The following is a 21110-nucleotide window of genomic DNA, read 5'->3' as shown; positions in this document are numbered from 1 at the left end:
TTGTCTCTACCGAACCCAGCCAACAGCAGTTTCAATTACCCCTGTAAAAATCTACTTCTCCCTATTGGGTTATTTGGTCAGAATGAAGTGAGGTAGCGAATGAAAAAGGAATCTACATTATACAAGTCAAATAGTTACTATCCCTTTCTTGTCTTAGTATGACATAATGAAATAAATTATTTTATCCTTTCTTCACTCCTTGAAAGAACTCGGTCAGCCTTAAGATAGTTAGGAAACACGATTTTCTCTGTTGGCCTAGGGATCTTTGCTTTAGGAAAACGACATCAAAATGTCCATATTCTCAGGGAGGAAATGACATGGAAAGCAACTCAAAAGGAAATGAACTTCCAGGGCAGTGAGGAGTCCTCCAACGCCACGCCTGCGGGCTGTTCTCCAAAATGAAGCCTCCGGCCACGACAGCAACCCACAAACCATTTTCACTTCCGTGAGTCAGCAACCACCATGTCTGGGAAGACCTAGGAAGGGCGCTCTGGCCGCACCACAAGCATCTGGTGACAACTATGGTAAGCCCCTCTAGGCGCCACCAGCAGCGAGACTCTCTGGTCGCGGATTAGATATCTGCGCGGGAAGTGGGCGGTGGGTCGTGGATGGATCCTTGAAGCTGCCCAATCGAATTGAGCCATTGTGTGCGCGCACGGCGACCGCGGCCTCTCTCAGTCGGTGCGAAGAGTGGACCCTTTGAGCTGTAGGGGGCGGGGCGGGGATGGGCGTTGGCTGTGCCTCCACCCTGGGGGCTACGTCCAACGGCTTGCCGCGGAACTGTGAAAGACAGCGGCTGAAACCAATCAGCGAATCAACTCCGTCCAAGGCTGGAGCATTCGCGCCGACGGGTTGTGTCCGTTACTGGTGGCGCGCGCGGAGGCTCTAAGTAGGTGACTTCTGGGGGGCCGCGCCCACGCTGCTCGGGTGCCATCTTGTTTCTCTGGGGTGGTGGGAGGGGCGTGCTTTGGGCGCGACTGGGCAGAGGAGACTTGGAAGTTGCTTTTTGGATTATAATACTCATCCTTACTTGACGCCCCTCCCCGAGTTTAGGTATGAGAACACTTGGGAGACCGTTGGGCCCAGAGGGAACTCACTATGTTGGGGATCAAAGGTGGTGGCCTATTGGGTTGGAGCCAAGGGTCTTGGGCACCTGCGGAGTTCGCCAGTCGTAAGGGCAGAGTTAGCACTATCTGCATGGGAGGACTCCTTTCCCTGTCAACAGTTTCTCCGTAGGGTGGCATCTTTATAATTCCACCCATGCTATTAAGAGCTTTCATCTACTTCCATTGGTTCTTTCATGAATAGACTCGGTGACGTAACCTCCAGGAGGGCAGGGTTAATTATATGTTTGGTTCTTGAATGTGCCTTTAATACTTTGAACGGTACCAGGTGCGTAATAACTACTGTTGAGCAAACATGATGGACGCTAGAGGAAGAGACACAGTTCTGCTGGTCCAGTTCTTGAGGGGGTGTGTGAAGGCAGAAATGGTTACAATATGGTGAGAAGTGTCAGGATAGGTAGAAATCCACTGAGCACGGTGGAACATGTGAATGCATTAGGAACACCAAAAAGCAGGGAAGACTCCAGGAAAGGCTTTGCTGAGGAAGTGGCCTTTGAATTGAAAAGGAAAAGATAGGTAGGAGTTAGACTAGAAAACTAGGAAAGCAAAGGCCAAGGAGCTGGCCTAAGGCATGCAGATATGGGGCATTGGGTACGGTGTGTTCAGAGAATGAGAAGGCCCAGGTGGCTTTTTTGGGGGGGCGGGGGGGGGGGGAGGCGAGGAATGCATTGCAGAACACCAAGTTCAGATCATGTTGGCTCTTGCTAAGAAGTTTACATTTTATTTTATTCTGTGAGCATGGAAAGCCATCAAAGAATATTAAACAGGGGAGAGACATTATCTGGATGATCTTGGGCAAGTTCCTTAATCTATCTTTGTTGCAGCTTCTTTTTCAAATAAATACAATATAATAATACTTCACAGAGTTCTTTAGATCATTAAATGAGTCTGTTTATTCTAATCACACTGAGATGGCTTGGTAAAGTAAAAAGCATGAATTTTGAGGCCAGACGCATATTTATTTCTACCCTTTACAATTACCTGCTGTGTTACCCTGAGCAAATAATTTAATATTTTTAGCCTTAGTTTCCTAAATGCCTGCTTCATATGGCTACTATGCCTGTCACATAACACAATTCCCAACACATAGCTGATGCTTGGCAAAAGTTACCTCCCTTTAAAATGGGGTCTTTCAAACTATGAATTGCAACCCAATAGTGGATATTGAAATTATTTAGTGGGTTGAAAATCAGCATGTGAAAATAGAAAAAAAAAGAAAAATATATAGTAAGGCTAACCATTGTTTCTGAAAATGTTTGTCTATATACATATGTGGGTTTTTCAAGTATGTTTTATTGATTATACTAATACTGTTGTCCCATTTTTTTTCTCCCACTTTTCTCCCTCTGTCTGGTACCGTCATTCCCACCATCATCCCTCTCCCCATTTATGTCCGTGGGTCATACATATAAGTTATTTGGCTGCTCCATTTCCTATACTATTCTTAACCTCCCCCTGTCAATTTTGTACCTACCAGTTGTGTTTCTTATTCCCTGTACCTTTTTCCCCATTCTCCTCCCTCTCCTTCCCTGCTGATGACCCTCATGTGATCTCCATTTCTATGATTCTGTTCCTGTTCTAGTTGTTTGCTTAGTTTCTGTTTTTATTTTGTTTGGTTTTTTTTAGGTTCAGTTGTTGATAGTTGAGAGTTTTTCACCATTTTACTGTTCATAGTTTTGACCTTTTTCTTAGATAAGTCCCTTTAACATTTCATATAATAAGGGCTTGGTGATGATGAACTCCTCTAACTTGACCTTATTGTGGGAAGCACTTTATCTGCCCTTCTATTCTAAGTGATAGCTTTGATGGATAGAGTAATCTTGGATATAGGTCCTTGCCTTTTGTGACTTGAATACTCCTATCCAGCCCCTTCTTTCCTGTAAGGTTTCTTTTGAGAAATCAGCTGAGAGTTTTATGGGAATTCCTTTGTAGATAACTCTCATCTTTTCTCTCCTTTAATCTTGGGTAATTTAATTATGATGTGTCTTGCTGTGTTCGTTTTTTGGGTCCAACTTCTTTGGGACTCTCTGAGCTTCCTGGACTTGTATGTGTATTGCTTTCGCCAGACTGGGGAAGTTTTCCTTCATTATTTTTTCAAATAAGTTGTCTATTTCTTGCTCTTCCTGTTCTCCTTTTGGCACCCCTATGATTTGGATGTTGGAACGTTAAAAGTTGTCCCAGAGGTTCCTAAGCCTCTCCTCATCTTTTTGAATTCTTGTTTCTTCATTCTGTTCTGGTTGAATGTTTATTTCTTCCTTTTGTTCCAAATTGATTTGAGTATCAGCTTCCTACCCTTCACTGTTGATTCCCTTTATATTTTTCTTTATTTCACTTTGTATAACTTTCACTTCTTCCTTTATTTTTTGACCATACTCAGTCATTTCCATAAGCATCCTGATTACCAATGTTTTGAACTCTGCATCTGATAGATTAGCTATCTCCTTGTCACTTAGTTCTTTTTCTGAGTTTTGACCTTGCTTGCTTTTTTTTTTCTTTTTTTAAGAATTTATTTATATATTTTTAGAGAGGGAAAGAAACATCAATGTGTGGTTGCATTTCACGTGCCTCCTGCTGGGGTGGCCTGTAACCCAGGCATGTGCCCTATACTGTGAATTGGACCAGCAACCCTTTGGTTCACAGGCCGGTGCTCAATCCACTAAGCCATACCAGCTAGGGCTGGAGTTTTGATCTCTCATTTGGGCCAAATGTCTTTGTCTCAGCATACTGGTTATAATATAAGAGGAGGAGCCTTGGATATTCGCCAGGGCGGTGCAACCCTCTTCGCTGCTTTGTGGCACTGTATGTGGGGGAGGAGTCAAAGAGGGAACAATACCACTTGCTCAGCTCTCCCCCTGCTTTCAGTCACCTCCCCCACTACCCCACAGGCCCTTCGAATTGTGCCCTTCAAGGTAATGCCCTGGTGCTGATTCCCAGGTGGGTGCGTTTATGTACTTTCAAGGACCCCTGGGGCTCTCCAGTGGACTCTCCCATGAGTCTGGGAGTTTCTCTCACCACTGCAACCCCCATAGATTTTTAGTCAGAGGTTTTGAGGCTTTAGTTTCCAGTGCTGGAACCCTGGGTTGTGCGATATGTTTTGCTTTCCATTTGTTCTTCCCAGCGTATCCGCACATGAATGTGGGAACCCCAATCCACCAGCCACCACCTCCTGTGTCTGGTCCACCAGCCTCCGCCTTTCCTCAAGTCCTCTCTGCCCCAGCTACCTGTCTCAGCCCCTCCCACCAGTCTGGATGAATGTTTCTTCTTTAACTCCTTGGTTGTTGGACTTCCATACAGTTTGATTTTCTGGCAGTTCTCTTTTAAAAAAAAAAAAAAATTGGTTGTTATCTTTCTTTTAGTTGTGTGAGGAAGTGAAGCATATCTACCTACACCTCCATCTTGGCCAGAACCCCAATATGTATGTTTTTATATACAGATATTCTCTAAGCTATGATTTTTTGACTTTACAATATTGCAAAAGTGATATACATAATAAATTACATGAGATAGTCAACCCTTTCTTATAAAATAGGCTTTGTGTTAGATGATTTTGCTCAACTATAGACTAATGTAAGTCTTTTGATCACGTTTAAGGTAGGCTAGGCTAAGCTATGAGGTTGGGTAGGTTAGGTATATTAAGTGTAATTTCAGCTTACGGGTTTATTGGAATGTAACTGTGGAACATCTACTTGTAAACTTGGGACCTTATGATATTTATTATTCTGTATCATGGTCAAAAATATTTTTTCAGTGCTTTGGAAGGTTAACAACAATGCTTGGCATAAAGAGAAGCATTAAACTCTGTAACTATCCAGGTTTACTCCCAGTTGTGAATCACCTCTTTGAGACTATGTGAACTAGTGATAGAGATGATGGCAATGTGTTTCCTTCCCAGATCATGGAGGACACTCAGGCTATTAACTGGGAGGTTGAAGAAGAGGAGGAGACAGAGAGACCCGGTGACTCCTCGGGAGGTAGCTTGGAGCCATTAGGGCGACTGCATATCTTCAGTAGCATCCATGGACCAGAAAAAGGTCAGGGGGTATGGATACTGAAGCACTGCTATAGGCGTCTTATTTTTGTGGGGAGGTAGTTGGAGTTTGTAAGAAGTTTATTTTTCATGGGTATCTAAAAAATCTTTTTATTGGGAATAGAGAAGAAGGGGCTCATTGACTTGACTGTTCCAGGCAAGGGCTCTGGACTCATTGGGGGTGATTTTACTGTACACTTAAAAATGGTTAGAATGCTATATTTTATGTATATTTTATCACAATAGAAAAAATCTAGTATGGATGGGTGGGCGTTAACTATGAATAATGCATCACATACATTCCTTAATACTTAAATGTCCTGCAGCCTTTTATTTTTCTTATGCCTGTGGGGACCTTGAGTGAGTAGTTGGGTACTTAACCAGAAATTTTCCCAATAATGGGCCAGCAATATGGCTTCGAAACCTATCTGCCTCTCTATTCTTAGATTTCCCACTCTACCTTGGGAAGAATATAGTAGGACGAATGCCTGATTGCTCTGTGGCCCTGCCCTTTCCATCCATCTCCAAACAACATGCAGTGATTGAAATCTTGGCCTGGAACAAGGCACCTGTTCTCCGGGATTGTGGGAGCCTCAATGGTACGCAAATCCTGAGGCCTCCAAAGTTCCTGAGCCCTGGGGTGAGTCATCGTCTGAGGGACCAGGAGTTGGTTGTCTTTGCTGACTTGCCCTGCCAGTACCATCGCCTGGATGTCTCCCTGCCCTTTATCTCTCTGGGCCCCCTAACTGTAGAGGAGACACCCAGGGTACAGGGAGGAACTCAGCCTTGGGGGATCCTGTTGGCTGAGGACTCAGAAGAGGAAGTAGGTAAGTGTGTGTATTGGGAGGGCGGGTGAGGAGATGGGGATGGTGAATGTAAAACTGTCAACTTACTCCTTTCTACTCTTGGCAGATCCTCTTTCTGAAACATGCATGATGAAAGAACCAAGGACCACATCCTCCCTTTTGGCAACAGTTGTTCCAGAGAGGTAACTGCTAAAGAGCCAGATACATGAATCTTCAGAAAGAGGAGGAACCCCTGACTAAAGGATCCATCTCTAAGAGATGATTATTATGGAAGTGAGGGCTGGGGAACTACACATACTCTTTCACTGGCTGAATTTTTATTGAGAACCTCTGATGTGCCAAATGGGGAACAAATTGCTGGGAATAGAAAAATAAATACTACTTTGTCTCTGCACTCAAGGAGGTCACAGTTCAGTGAGGTATCCCTTCCTGGGAAATAGATTCGATAAACTCTTTCTCTTCTCTTCCCTTCATAGTGATGAAGAGGGGCCTTCTTCTGCCCCAGATGGCCCTGGGCCACCTTGTGCCTTCAACTTTGACAGTGACACAGAGGAGGAAGAAAGTTCACAACCAACAGTAGGGGAGGCCTGCTCAGGTGCCACAAGAGATGCCACTGCAGAGACAGAACAGCCTAAAGTTGTTGCAACCGAAATCCAGTGTGAAATGGATCAGTATTCAGGGAAGGAAAGGAACAATGATGCAAGAGCCAAGAAGGATACAACCAATGTGGTGGTTCCAGTTGGGGTGATTCTTGAGAGGAGACTATCTTCTAGAGAGGACAGTGAGACAGATGTGGATGATGAGAGCAGGCCTCCCGGAAGGACAGCTGAGGTCCATCTGGAAAGGGCCCAGACTTCTGGCTTCATAGACAGTGATACTGATGTGGAAGAAGAGGGGATTTCCGCAACCCAAGCTGTAGTTTCTGTGAAGAAGAGGCAAATCTTTGATGCAGTTAGTACAGAAAGTCATGGGGGACCTGACCTAGCACATTTTCAAGAGAGCCTGGCTGGTAGTGACACAGATGTGGAGACTGAGACCCCACTCACAGTCCCTCTGGAGCGCAGCCAAGCCTCCATGGTGATCAAAAACAATACAGATGACAAGGAGGAAGTGTCAGTAGCACTCACTTTGGCATATCTGAAAGAAAGCCACGTCACTATGTGGGACAGAGATACAGATATGGAAGAGGACCAGGCCCAACCTCTGGCTTTGCTTGAGCAAAGCCAAACCTCTTCTGGGAGAGACAGTGACACAGATATGGAAAAGGAGAAGTTTTCAGTGGAAAAGAGAGACTACGTCCCCAAGGGTCACACAGAGAAAGCACATTCAGAAGAGAGCCAACCTCCGTTCGGAGCCAGTGATATAGAAGTAGAAGAAGATAAGAGTTCACTTGGAGTCCACCTGGAGAGAAGCGAAGCCTCTGCCAAAGTGGGCATCAGCACACTAGTGGAAAAGGAAGTCCCCCCAGGACCAGTTGTTACACTTCCAGAGAAGCATCAGGTGCCTGTGGAATGGACAAATCAAACAAATGTGGAAGGAGAAGGGGGTCCAGCAAAGCTACCTGTGATGCATCTAGAGGAAGCCTGGTCTCCTCCAGGTGGGGACTGTGAAACAGATGCTGGTACAAGAAAGAGCCAGCTTCCAGCAGAAGTGGGTACTGGAGCAGAGTGGGTTGTATCTGTTCTTCAGCAAGAGAAAGCTCTTGATGTTGGGTACCAGGGTGAGCCACCTATAGCACAAGTGGAGCAGGATCATCTTATTGTGTCAAGGGAGAACCTAACGAATCTCTTGGTAGACACAGGTCCTCCAGGAGAACCCCCCCAGCCACAGAGAAAGGGAGCCCAGCCCACCAGAGAAAGCAGGAGAGAATCACATGAGGACATGACCAAGGATTCTGGAGACAACCATGATGGTAAGTGCTGGCCTGCCCTCCTCACTTGACCCCTAAGATAAAGAACACTTACAGGGTGACTTAATCCATTCAAGCTACTATAAACAATACCACAGAGTAGATGGCTTATAAACAATAAATATTTATTTCTCATGGTTTTAAAGGCTGGGAAGTGCAAGATCAAGGCAACAGCAGATTCATCTGGTGAGGGCTCACTTCCTTGTTCATAGGCAGCCTGCTTCTCACTGTATCCTTAAATGCCAGAGGAACACATGGGTGCTCTTTGGGGTCTCTTTTATAAGGGCACTAATCCCATTCATGAGGGCTCCACCCCAAGGACCTAATCTCTTCCCAAGTGCCCTACCTCCTAATACCATTGCATTGTGGTATTAGAATAAGAATGTGGAATGGAATCTTCTTGAAAGCAGCCAGAAGTGACCTCTAAAAAGTGGTATACTATTCACTTAACCCAGAAAACCCCACAAAATCATGCAAATCAAGAGGTTTAGCCCTGGCTTGTGTGACTCAGTGGATTGAATGCCAGCCTGCAAACCAAAGGGTGATTGGTTCAATTCCCACATGCCTGAGTTGTTGGCCAGGTCCCCAGTGCGGGGGCATGCAAGAGGCAACCACACATAGATGTTTTTCTCCCTCTCTTTCTCCTTCCTTTCCCTTCTCTCTAAAAAGAACTAAATAAATAAAATCTTAAAAAAAAAAAAAGAGGTTCAACTCTTCACGTTCACTTTAAGAACACTCATGAAACTGGCAGGCCATCAACGGCATGCATATTCAAAAAGCCACCACGTATCTGAAGGATGTCACCTGACAGAAGCAATGTGTGCCATTCTGTCATTACAATGGTGGAGTTGGTAGGTGTGCCCAGGCCAAACAATGGGGATTGACACAGGGTCAGTGGCCCAAAGAGTGCTGAATTTTTGCTGCACTTGCTTAAAAATACAGAGAGTATTGCTGAACTTAAGGGTTTAGATATAGATTTTCTAGTCATTGAGCACAATCTGGTGTACGAAGCTCCCAAGATACAGCGTAGAACTTAGAGAGCTCATGGTCAGAATAACTCACACATGAGCTCTCCCTGTCACACTGACATGATCCTGCTGAAAAAGAGCAAATTATTCCTAAACCAGAGAGGAGTTTGCACAGAAGAAAAGAGTATCCCAGAAGAAACTGAAGAAACAAAAACCTATGGCCCGGGAGTAAATTCAGCATTAAAAAAAATCTAAAAAAAGTTTTAAAAATTTTTACAAAGGAATGTGGAGTAGGACATAGACATTCAGTCCATTGCATAGGGGTTTGGGTCGGGGAGAGAAAACTAGAGAAAAGGTAAAGTGTTATGGGTCACATACAATTTTTTATTATCCTGTATTCCTCCCCCACCAGATTTTGAAAATCTGGACCTACAAGCTACCCAGTGCTTTGTGGAGAGAGAGAATCAGAGCATGGAAGGTGAGGACATCTGTGTTGTGGGGATGCTAGTACATAAGCAGGAGCTGGGAGATTAGACTGGTGGCTCTAGAAGGGTGTGGAAGCTGATACGGGCAAGGGACTGAGGATGGGCCCCTGGAGTTCTCTGGAGGAACTGTGTTCAGGCCATCTTTCCTTGCTCAGCAGCCCAGAGCATGGAGGGTGAACCCACCCAAGCCTTCTCATTTACTCTACCCCAGAAGCCTGGCTCTTCCCGTGGCCACTTCCAGGCCCCCGGTATAAGAAACTCCCCTCCTCTGTGCCCCTAACTTTGCATCATTGTGTCTTCCTCTACTGTTCTTTCATATTCTTTATTTGGCTGATGTTCCTCCGTCTTACTAGGGGGAAAAAGTCATATTTAGAGACCCATAGAACAACTTGTCTAGCATAATTTTTAAGAGGCTGCTGTGAGCACTTTTATATGAAGGTATGGTCCTTTTTGGTTTTTTTTAAGATTTTATTTTTAGAGAGAGGGGAAGGGAAGGAGAGAAACATCAGTGTGTGGTTGCCTCTCACAACTGGGTTGCCAGCTGCTGGCCCCCATCCCAGGCATGTGCCCTCACTGGGAATTGAACCAGCAACCCTTTAGTTTGCAGGCCGGTACTCAATCCACTGAGCCACACCAGCCAAAGCTGGTCTTACTTTTTGAAACAAACATTAAATGTTACAACTATCCTTATTCCCAGCTTTTTTTTTTTAAATAACTCATATAGATTTATTGTTCATGAATTTATCTTAATCCTTTCTCAACCTGTTAACCTTCTGAACCTCTTTTTCTCTGTCTCTCCTACTCTACTTACAGGTTCCCTGGATGAACCATGGGAGGTCTTGGCTACACAGCCATTCTGTTTAAGAGAATCTGAGGCTTCAGACACCCAGCCTATTGCTGCCCACATTAAGGCCCATGGCTCTTGCCCTTTTTCACCTAGGATAACACCTCACAACCAACAACCAGAAAGCTCACTTCATGCAGAGCCACTGGGGATTCAAGGCAGAGGGATGCAAACTGCGGAGGAAGGCATGGGTACACCAAGAGAATCAGCAGAGAGGGTGGCCGTGGAGGAAAGACCATTAGGGAAGGAAACCAAACAACTGCCACCAGAACGATCGAGAGAAAATGTAACGGGAGAGGAAAAATTAACCAGGGTGATGAAGGACAGAGAACAAAAACAGGTGTTAGCTAGAGACACTAAGAGACAAAAGTCCAGTAAAATGGTGAAAAGTGCAAGTATGGAAAGGGATACGGAGAATTTGAAGGTAGAAATTGAGATACCCAAGAAATTAAAAGAGGTAGTAAAGCAGACTCTTGCAAAAGAAGTATTTGAGAGAGAAGCAGAAAAACTAGCACCAGAGAGACAGTATGAGCCAGGTAGGTTAGAAGTCAGCAAAGTAATACTGGAGGGAGGTGCACAGAGACTGGGGACAAAGAGAGGGAGCAGGGACCAGAAAGGACAGGCCTCCAGCCCAACAGTGGAGCCTGAAGGAGGGGCAGAGGAACATGTGGGACTCTCTGCAGCCCTGATAGCTTCTGGGAGCCAGTCTGGTGAAAGAAGGGGAGCCCCTGTGAGCCCCAGGAGGTGGCAGAGAGGTAAGTGAAGGTGGGGGGTGGAGCCCAAGGTATCACGCAGCCCTCATGGTAAACCCTAAGTAACTGTCTGCTTGGACCTCAGCCAGGGTTGTCTTTACTTTCTGTCTAGGCCACTTGAATTGCAAGGCTCCACCCACTAAGAGGGTTTCTAAGGTGAGAGTTGCTTTTTCTACCTCCCCTCCACGTTGCTTTCATCTGTTCTTTCCTGGCTTCTCCATTGTTGTCATTTTCACCACTCCTTAGTTGGCTTCTGTCTCTTTAGCTTGGCACCTGTTATTTTCCATGTATCTGTTTACCAGTTCTGTCTCCCTCAACCTGACTCAGAACATCCCTTCAGGTCCCTTTCCTCTTTTCCCAACTATCCATCATCCATATACTGACAACATTGTGTTGGCCTTATGGGAGAGGTATATGAGAAAGAAGAGTGCTTTCTCCCTGGGAAGTCTCCAGACTAATGGAAGATGGTCAGAAACAGAAAGAGAGATGCCAGTGAGTGTACTCTCACTGTAACAAATATCAAGGACAGGGTCCAGTCCTATGTCTCTTCCCTCTTCCTCTTGCTTTCTCACTTGCTTCTATTTCTCCCCAGGGTGATCCAGAATCCCTAGATGTTTGTGTGCCTCCGACAGTACCTGAAGCCTCAGCCCCTGTCCAAACCCCCCTCATCTGTCAGAGCCAAAAACATCCTGCTCCTCAGCCCCTCTTTGCTCCTTCTCTACCTTTTGTAGAGCCACCCATTCCCAGAACCAGGCAAAATGGGAGTCAGGAAATTGTGGAGAATCCCTTGTCCTCAGAGTTGGACCCCTTTCATGCAAAACCCAAAGTCAGGCCCCGGGGGTGCTCCAGGATGACATCCACTCCAGGTGCTTCTATAGTCTTGGAGTCCTACCCTTCTACCTCCAAAGACCAGTGTGTTGCCCCTGAGCCCACATCTCGGGCCACTCGGGGCAGGACACACAGGAAGACCCCTGAGCCGATTATCCCCACAGCCCCTGTGCTCCAGCCTTCCACCTCTAAAAACCAGCCTGTCACCTCTGAGCCCACATCTCGGGCTACTTGGGGCAGGACACACAGGTCCTCTGCCAGGACCCCTGAACCAATTGTCCCCACAGCCCCTGAGCTCCAACCTTCCACCTCCAAAGACCAGCCTGTCACCCCTGAGCCCACATCTTGGGCCACACGGGGCAGGACACTCAGGTCCTCTGTCAAGACTCATCAAACAACTGTACCCACAGCTGTTAACCTTGAACCTCCCACCCCTACAGACCAGCCTGTCACCCCCAAGGCCATAGCTCAGGGTGGTAGGAGCAGGACACTGAGGTCTACAAGAAGTGCTGTGCCAGCTCCTACCACCCCTGAATTTCAGTCTCCTGTCGACACAGACCAGCCTGTTTCCCCTGAGCCCATCCCTCAAGCCAATTGCAGCAGGAGGCCAAGGGCCACTAGGGAGAAGGGGACCCTCACAACTCCCATCATCTGTGAACCCTGTTCTGCACCCCTTGAACCTAACTTCCCATCCTCAAGGAACCAAAGGCGAGGAGCAGTGAGAGTAGCCAAGTCCCTTAGGACCATTCCTAAGCCTGCCTTTGCCCAGCTTCATGAGGCACCCACTCATGCTTCCCAGATCCAAAAGGTAGAGGCAACAGGTAGATATGAGTTCACTCCAGAAACCCAGCCTAATGCCTTTCAAAACCGCAAGAGGCCTTTCAGTACAGTGGATTCACCCCAGCTTCAAAAATGGCTCCAAAGAGGGGAAGTTCCCCAGAAGACTCTGTTCCTCAAGGAAGAGGGAGACCCCACAGAGAAGGAAGAGGTGAGGAGAGGGCTGGGGCCACAGAGCTGGGAAAGGGCTGGGGGGCTCAGAAATCCTTACGAAGATCCTTCTCAATCCCAGGATGTAGTGATTCCAGGACCAGGCAAGAGAAAGAAAGACCAGGCTGAGGAGCCCAAGGGAGTGCTAAGCCGCAGCCTCCGTCGGATGAGAAATAAATATGAGTCCACAGCCCCCAAAGTAGGAGAGAAGGGGCGTCAGGCTTTGTGGGAAAAGATGTGGGGGGATGGGAGGAGACCTACGGGATTTGAGAGAGGCACTGATTCATGGGTTGCTGTGACCAATTTAGGCTAATCCCTTTTACAGGTGCTCTTCACAGGAGTGGTAGATGCCCGTGGAGAGCAGGCAGTGCTGGCCCTGGGGGGAAGTCTGGCAAGCTCAGTAGCAGAAGCTTCCCACCTGGTGACTGATCGAATCTGCCGGACAGTCAAGTTCCTGTGTGCCCTGGGGCGGGGGATCCCTATCCTCTCCCTGGACTGGCTGCACCAGGTGAGAGGCCAGGAGATGATGACAGACTAATAGAGAAAGTGACAATTAAAGACTCATATGGCACTTGAGGGAGGGGGTGCTGGAACACAAGTGTGAGTAGGGGGAAGACTTCATTCAGAAACACTGTGTGAGCTCCTTGTAAATGCTAGGCAGCAGGACTGGGTGACAGCCTGGCCTGGGCTTTGATACTGACTGCTGCCACCCTTAGTCCCGCAAGGCTGGTTGCTTCTTGCCCCCGGATGAATATTTGGTGACTGATTCTGAGCAGGAAAAGAACTTTGGCTTCAGCCTCCGTGACTCCCTGAGCCGGGCTCGTGAGCGAAGGCTGCTAGAGGTGAGAGACTGTCTTCTCCCAGCAGTGTATGGCTTGGTGCACCCTTCACTGTCTCCACCACTTTTTTTCCTCTTAGGGCTATGAGGTTCATGTGACTCCTGGAGTCCAGCCACCTCCACCTCAGATGGCAGAGATCATCAGTTGCTGTGGAGGCACTGTCCTACCCAGCATGCCCCGGTCCTACAAGGTATGGGTGGGTGAGGAGTGTTCTAGATCTGGGGAAGTACAGATGGGAATGCATTAGTGAGAGGGTTCGGGAAGAATGGCATAGAAAGGGATAGGAGTGAGAGAGGAGCTCTGCTGATACCAATTAGGCTTAGTTTTATTTTGTACTTTAAAGAATTTCAAATATACACAAAAGGAGAGAGAATAATGCAGTGAGCCTCCATATGCCAATTGCTTTGGTTAATTCAGACATTGCTACATTTGCTCTATCCCTTTTTGAAAAAATTTTCTATACTATTTGTAGTATTTTGAAGAAAACTGCAAACATTATTTCTACTTGGATACTTAAAGTACACATCTCTAAGAAATAGGTACACTTTCTTTTTTTCCTTTTTTTTTTTTAATATGATAGGTTTTTAAAATTTTATTTATTTTTAGAGAGCAGGGGGAAAGAGGGAGATAAACATAAATGTGAGAGAGAAATATCAGTCAGTTAGTTGCCTATCACATGCCCCCAACTGGGGATCTGGCCTGCGACCCAGCCATGTGCCCTGACTAGGAACTGAACCAGCAACCTCTCAGTTTGCAGGCCAGCGCTCAACCCACTAAGCCACACCAGCCAGGGCAAATATGTACATTTTCTTATCACCATAATGTCATTATTGATCCATAACAAAATTAACAATAATTTCTCAGTCATTTTCTCATACTTCATTAATCAAATTTCTCCAGTTGTCTGAAAATATCTTTTTACAGTTCAGTGTAGGATTCAAACCAGGTCTATGTATTGCCACAATTTTTGTAATTCTTAATTCTATTTGATAGAGGTTTTCATCCTTTTTCATCTCATGGCACACATAAACTAATTACCAAAATTTTGTGGCACACCAAAAAATATATATTTGCTGATCTGACAAAAAAGTAGATATAATTTTGATTGATTTACAATAATAATAACAACAACAGTAATTACCTATCCTTTTTGTTCCAAAGTAACTTTTTTAAAAGTCAAGTGTCCATACTTGTGTATTAGGATTTCTGGTACTAAGAATTAACCAGTCAGGCCCTGCTAGTGTGGCTCTGTGTGTTGAGCACTGGCTTGTGAAACAAAAGGTCACTGGTTTGATTCCCGGTCAGGGCACATGCCTGGGTTGCGGGCCAGGTCCCCAGTTGGCAGGGGTGTTGTGAGAGGCAACTGATTGATATTCCTCTGTCTTTTTCTCTCTCCCTACCCCCTCTCTAAAGTTAAAGATCTTTAAAAAGAAAATTAGCCAGATGTGACCAATTATATATTTATATAATACATATAAATATATATATTTATATTTATTTATTTACATACATTTATGGTTCAAGACAGAGTATTCATACCGAACTGGTATTGTTGTTGGCTGATGTCTTTTTTTTTTCCTCCATAGTCTAAGGGACAAAAGATCAGTGCCCCTGACTAAATAGTTGGATATTTCATGTTTTAAAATTCTTGGGGCACACCTGGGCAAAAATCACGGCCCCCTACCCACCCAGCCTTTTTTAAGCCACTGACTTCCTACTGAAACTAGGTCAATTGTCCTTTAGAATGTTGCTCAGTCTGGACTTTTCTATGTGGTCCCTGGCTGTATCATTTATCTTATTCTTCTTTCTTCTGTATTTCCTATAAATTATAGTTAATTTTAAGAGCTTGAATAAATTCTGGTTCAACTTTTCTGGTAAGAGTACTTCAAAGACCATGCAATATGGTTCATGTGGCATTATATCAGGAGGTACTATTTTAGTGATGCTTAGACTGATGAGTGTGTCTAAACCTATTTCTAGGGTTCTTTTTCCACCTGACTTTGCTGTCTGTCTTCCCCAGCCTCAGAGAGTTGTGATCACTTGCTCCCAGGACATTCCTCGATGCAACATGCCAATTCGGGTTGGGCTGCCCATCCTCTCACCTGAGTTCCTGCTCACAGGAGTGCTGAAGCAGGAAGCCAAGCCAGAGGCTTTTGTTCTCTCCACTTTGGAAATGTCATGTACCTGAAAACCCACCCCAGTACCCTTTTCCCTCCCAGACCAATAATAAATACTTAGAAAATATTTGGGAGGAAGAACTTAGGGCTTTAAAAGGATTGGGGTTGTACGATCTGATTTGTCTTGAAACACAGGTGAGGCTGAAAAGGCTTATGGGAAATCAAAGGGATATTGGGAGCAGATTTTCTAAAATGGCCATTTACTTGGCTACTCTCATGCTCAGATATCTTAAGTGGCTCTCATCTTTAGTCAGAATGATTCACTTATTGCTTGGTGTCTGGCCTCTCATTTGGAAACCATCTCTCTTTTCTTTTTCTACTGGGATTCTTGTTTATCCTCCAAAACATAGTGGAAATAATTTTAATGTCAGAAACTTGAAGGGATGCTGGAGTGGGTAAATTTGAGGGTGTAGTTATAAAATGCTACTAAAATATTTTCTTTTCTCCTGGCCCCATCTTGTTAGAAGCATCCTTTAGTTTTGACTTGGAGCAAGTCTCTGCACTTTCTTGATCTGCTTTTCTGGTATTTATAATATTAGAGTTTAGGATTAACCTTTATGATAAATAAATATTCACTCCATGCCTCATGGTGTAGTGCATTTTTTAAAATACAACATTTCTTAAGTTTAAGCTTTTTTAAAACTTAAGTTTTAAAGATTGGTTGACACAAGGATATGGAAAAATTGGAAATTGGAACCCTTATACGTTGCTGGTAGGAACGTAGAATGGTTCAGCCATTGTGGTAAACAGTTTTGTGGTTTCTCAAAAAGTTAAACATAATTACTAAATGACCTAGCAGTTCCACTTGTAGGTATACACCTGAAAGAATTAAAACAGATGTTCACTAACACTTGTAGACAAATATTCATATAAATATTTTCACAGGAGTCAAAAGAGAAACGTGTTTCAAATTGTGACATACCCATACAAGTGATTATTATTCAGCCATAAAAAGACATGAAACGCTACTGATTTATGCTACAGTGCTTTGAGGCTGAACCTTAAAAGCATTATGCTAAGTAAAAGAAGCCAGGCACAAAAGGTCACATTGTCTAATTCCACTTATAAAATAACCCAGAATAGGTAAATCGATAGAGGTAAAGAGCAGATTGGTGGTTGCAGTGGCTTGAGTTGAGGGAAATGGGTAGGATTTTATTTTGAGAAGATGAAAATATTTTGGAACTAGGTAGAGGTGGTGGTTGCACACATGAATGTACTAAATGCCACTGAATTGTTCTCTGAAATGCTTAATTTTATGTGATGTGAATTTCACTTCAATAAGAAAAACTTTGATTAATTTTGTGCATTTTTCTGAGATAAATTATAACTAAGTTTTAAGAACTTTGGTATAGTAGAAATAGCATGAGCTTTGCCAAACACTGTGCTGGCTTTTAAATATACCTGATCTCTTAATATAATATATTAAGCATAGCCATTGTGGGTGTTGGCACATGGTAGGACCCAAGTAAATGTTAGTCCCGTTGCACAACTTAAAGCCTTATACTGTGTGAAACTGTCCACATTCTTGAGGTTGTGGAATCCCTTATAGTGCCTGATGTCTCTATAGCCTCATTTAGCATTCCCACTTCATGCATATCATTTAAGTGCCCCAATGTAGACTTCTAGAGAACTGATTTTTTTCTTTCCAATGACTCCCACTTGCTTGTAGCAAGTTGTGTCATGTATCAGTCAGGGTCCCGGCAAGAAACAATGGCACAAATTATGATAACTTGGGGAGAGTTTAATAGAGTAAAAATAACAAGTAGGCAGAGATTAATCACAATGTTGCAGTACCCCAGTGTGCATAGATCTGTGGTGATTACCTCTAAGCCCAAAAAGATTAGATGAGGAAGCAGCTCTATAGGGAGAGCTCCTCTGTAAAAACTGATTTGCATTGATATAGTCCATTCAGGACAACTTCCTGAAGCAGAAATGGAAAGTGAATCTAGAAGGAAAAGAGAAGATGTCTGTTACAGTATACAATAGTGTTGATCCAGAAGATGCGAGATCTGAGCGTTGAGCAGGAAAAAGGAATGTGTAGAGTACATGAGATGCTGCTTGGCAATTTTCTTGTCCCTTAGCCCACAGGACTAGCAGCTCCTTAATTCTCATCTTGGGGAATTTGGGCCTGTTTCTTCTGTAAGTTAAGCGAATTAGCTTAATGATGTCTAAGGTCTTTCCTATGTGGATAGCTGCTGTGACTAGGTTTCTTTTTTTATAAATCACAAATAGGATTTTTAAAAATGTTTTACTTCTTTATTTTTTTTATGAGAGACAGAAACATCTATTTGTTGTTCCACTTCTTGATGTATTCATTGGTTGTTTCTGGAATGTGCCCTACCAGAGATCAAACCTGCAACCTTGGTACACTGGGACAACACTCTAACCAATGGAGCTACATGGCAAGGACCCACAAATAGGAATTTTTTTGTCACCATTAAAAGTCTTGAAATAAACAGATTCTTGGACTAGGGGCCCATATCCATCAGCTCATTCAATCTTGGCACCCATTTGATCCCCAGTAGCTTTTCCAGAATGGCTACCTTCACCGTGAAGCTCCATGGTTTTCTCAACTGAAATTTGGGCTTCTTCAGCATTTTGACCTCTCTAACAAAGATATCATGGAGCTGATAAATAGACTGGTAAGCCTTTTCTAAAGCTATATGGAATCAATTTATTGACTGCTCTTTCAAGTCATTTCCACCTCTCAGGTCATGACTTCCATAGTCTGCATTTGGTGCACCTGGTGATAAGCATAAGAACTTCTTTCAAATCTAATTTTTTTAAACTAACACAGACTAGATAAATAACCATTGGTAACCTTGAAACCAATATCAGCTTCAGCCATAGTCTGCCATATATTTATCGGTTTTAGAGAAACTGATGTGGGAAACATCAATCAATTGCCTCCCTCCAACTAGGGATTGATCCCACAATGAAGGTATGTGCCCTGGCTGGGGATTCAGCCCCCAACCTTTTGGTGTATGGGATGGCACTCAACCAATGGAGCCACATTGGTAAGGGATACTTTTTTTTTAAGACTTAAAAAAATTTTTTAGAGAGGGGGGAAGGGAGGGAGAAAGAAAAGGAAAAAAACATTGATTAGTAGCCTCTCACATGCCCCAAGCAGAGACTTGGCCCACAACCAACGCATGTGCCCTGTTGAGGAATCGAATGGGTAATCTTTCAGTTCACAGGCTGGTGCTCAACCCACTGAGCCACACCAGCCAGAGAGGTAAGGGCTATTTTTTGACTGTGGAGCACATTTTATCACAGGTAAGATCCATGCTGTGGAAATTAGACAGCTTTTGCATTGAATATCCTCAGTAATAAGCTTGAATTTTCCAAATGCATTTCATCATTCAGCAGATCAGTGAGGCTAGGCTCACTTCAAAAATACGACTCTTGAGACTATCCGATGTGATTTTGGTTCCTTGAGTTCTCGTGACTAATGTTTCCCCACATTTCTTATATTGAACATAGCTGATGCTTTCACATCACCCTAATCTTCCTTAGGAAAATTGATCAGCCACTTTCTTGGTTCCTTTTTGTTGCCTTTCATAAGGTCCACATTCTTGCCCACTGCTCAGAGAGCCAAAAGGGTGTGAGTAGGTTCTTAACTACACAATTTTTAAATCTGATGGAGAGAGACTTCTGATCAAGATGGTGGCATAGGTAAACACAGCTCGCCACCTTGCACAACCACATCAGAATTACACCTAAACTATGGAACAACCATCACTCAGAACCATCAGAAATTGAGTTGAATGGAAGTCTGACAATGACAGTATTAAAGAAACCACATATATCCAGACTGGTAGGAGGGGCAGAGATGTGGAATGGGCTGATCCCACATCCATATATGGTGGATAAAAATTTGGGAGGTATATCTTGGGAGTGAGGAGTCTCAGCCCCACACCAGGCCCCCCAACTAGGGAGTTCCAGTGCTAGGAAGGTAAGTCCCCATAACTTCCAGCTGCATAAAGCAGGGGGAATTAAGTAGGTGGAAGAAACTGTTCCCAAGTAGTTACTCTTAAAGAACCCACACACAGACTTACTCAGACATGCTCTCTCTGAGCTCCAGCACCAGGGTAGCAGCTTGAAAGGCACCAATAGCATATGGGGAGGAATTGAAGTGTCTGCATCAAGGTCAGAGCTGGGGGACAGCTTTCTCCCAGACAGAAAGGTGGGCAGATGCCATCCTCTCTTTTCTGAACTCTCCCCTCACAGAGCCACAGAGCTGGCAGGGGGGTGCCATATCTGAGACTCCATCACCTGGCAAACACTGCCCCACCCTGGAAATCCCAACTTTACTGGCCCACCCAAGCTGTTAACAGTGGCTTTTCCATTATGCTTTACAACTTCCTAAATCCTCTCAACTAAGCAAGAGCCAGCCTCACTGAGCCACCAGCTGCTGTACACTTGCTAAGTGGCCCTAGGTCAGACCTTAGCAGCAGCCAGCTTAGATTCACAGCTTGGCTTCACCTGGGAATCTCCAAGCCCAGCACAAGTAGCAGCCATCTTAGACTGCGTTATAGTTCAGGGAGGGTGGCCCTGGGAAAAACATAGGTGGGGGCTGATCTTGGCCTGCACCACCCTGGGGAAACCCCAGGGCCTCTGTACCCAGTGGACAGCTACAGAGCTCGCTGGAGCACCACCGCCCTGCCCCTGCACAGCTAATCCTCCACGGATGGTGGAGGTTCGTGGTCAGTGCTCACACCCAGTCCTTGAAGCTGACTGGCCTGGGTAAATCTCTCCCATTGACATGCCAACAGCAATCAAGTCTCAACTATAAGAGGAGGGTGCATCTTGAGTACCCTGCTTGGGTGATAGGGGAGTCTGTGCCACTGGACCCTACAGGATGTCTACTACAGTAGGCCACACAACCAAGACAGGGAGTCATAGCAGCTTTACCTAACACATAGAAACAAACACAGACAGGCTGCCAAAATAAGGAGATGGAAAAACAGCCCAAATGAAAGAACAGATCAAAACTTTGGAAAAAGAACTAAACAAAAGAGAGATAAGCAATCTGTCAGATGCAGAGTTCAAAACACTGGTTATCAGGATTCTCAAGGACCTTAGTGAGGACCTCAGCAGCATAAAAAAGATCCAGTCAGAAACGAAGGATGCATTAATTGAAAGAAAGAACAATTTACAGGGAAACAACAGTAGAGTGATGAAGCCAAGAATCAAATCAATGATTTGGAACATAAGTAAGCAAAAAACAACCAATCAAAACAACAAGAAGAAAAAAGAATATTAAAAAAATGAGAATAGTATATGCAGCCTCTGGGATGACTTCAAGTGTTCAAACATTCACATCATAGGGGTGCCAGAAGAAGACAAGAAAGAGCAAGAAAT

At 44.5% G+C, this 21110-nt stretch overlaps 1 protein-coding gene across 5 annotated transcripts; it reads left to right on the top strand.

Annotated features, from left to right (window-relative positions):
• The first annotated feature begins 385 nt into the window (after positions 1–385).
• MDC1 (mediator of DNA damage checkpoint 1) lies at positions 386–16347 on the top strand. 5 transcript variants are annotated; one of them, XM_054569032.1, is made up of 14 exons: positions 386–524; positions 5017–5155; positions 5598–5978; positions 6064–6139; positions 6434–7869; positions 9247–9312; positions 10133–10918; positions 11028–11071; positions 11508–12731; positions 12813–12929; positions 13056–13238; positions 13447–13572; positions 13649–13759; positions 15590–16347. In XM_054569032.1, exons 1-14 carry the CDS (start codon positions 522–524, stop codon positions 15755–15757), a joined length of 4860 nt encoding a protein of 1619 aa, XP_054425007.1. In that variant the 5' UTR covers positions 386–521; the 3' UTR covers positions 15758–16347. The 5 variants fall into 5 exon arrangements, with proteins under 5 accessions (XP_054425007.1, XP_054425010.1, XP_054425011.1 ...); XM_054569033.1 differs by lacking the exon at positions 386–524 and adding an exon at positions 755–889; XM_054569034.1 differs by lacking the exon at positions 386–524 and adding an exon at positions 924–1053.
• The last annotated feature ends 4763 nt before the right edge of the window (positions 16348–21110 follow it).

This window comes from Pteronotus mesoamericanus, unplaced genomic scaffold (assembly GCF_021234165.1).
Source record: "Pteronotus mesoamericanus isolate MK-2021 breed Mesoamerican mustached bat unplaced genomic scaffold, CSHL_Meso_final contig_20, whole genome shotgun sequence".
Lineage (NCBI taxonomy): Eukaryota > Metazoa > Chordata > Mammalia > Chiroptera > Mormoopidae > Pteronotus > Pteronotus mesoamericanus.
This window is presented reverse-complemented; position numbering and strand designations above follow the sequence as displayed.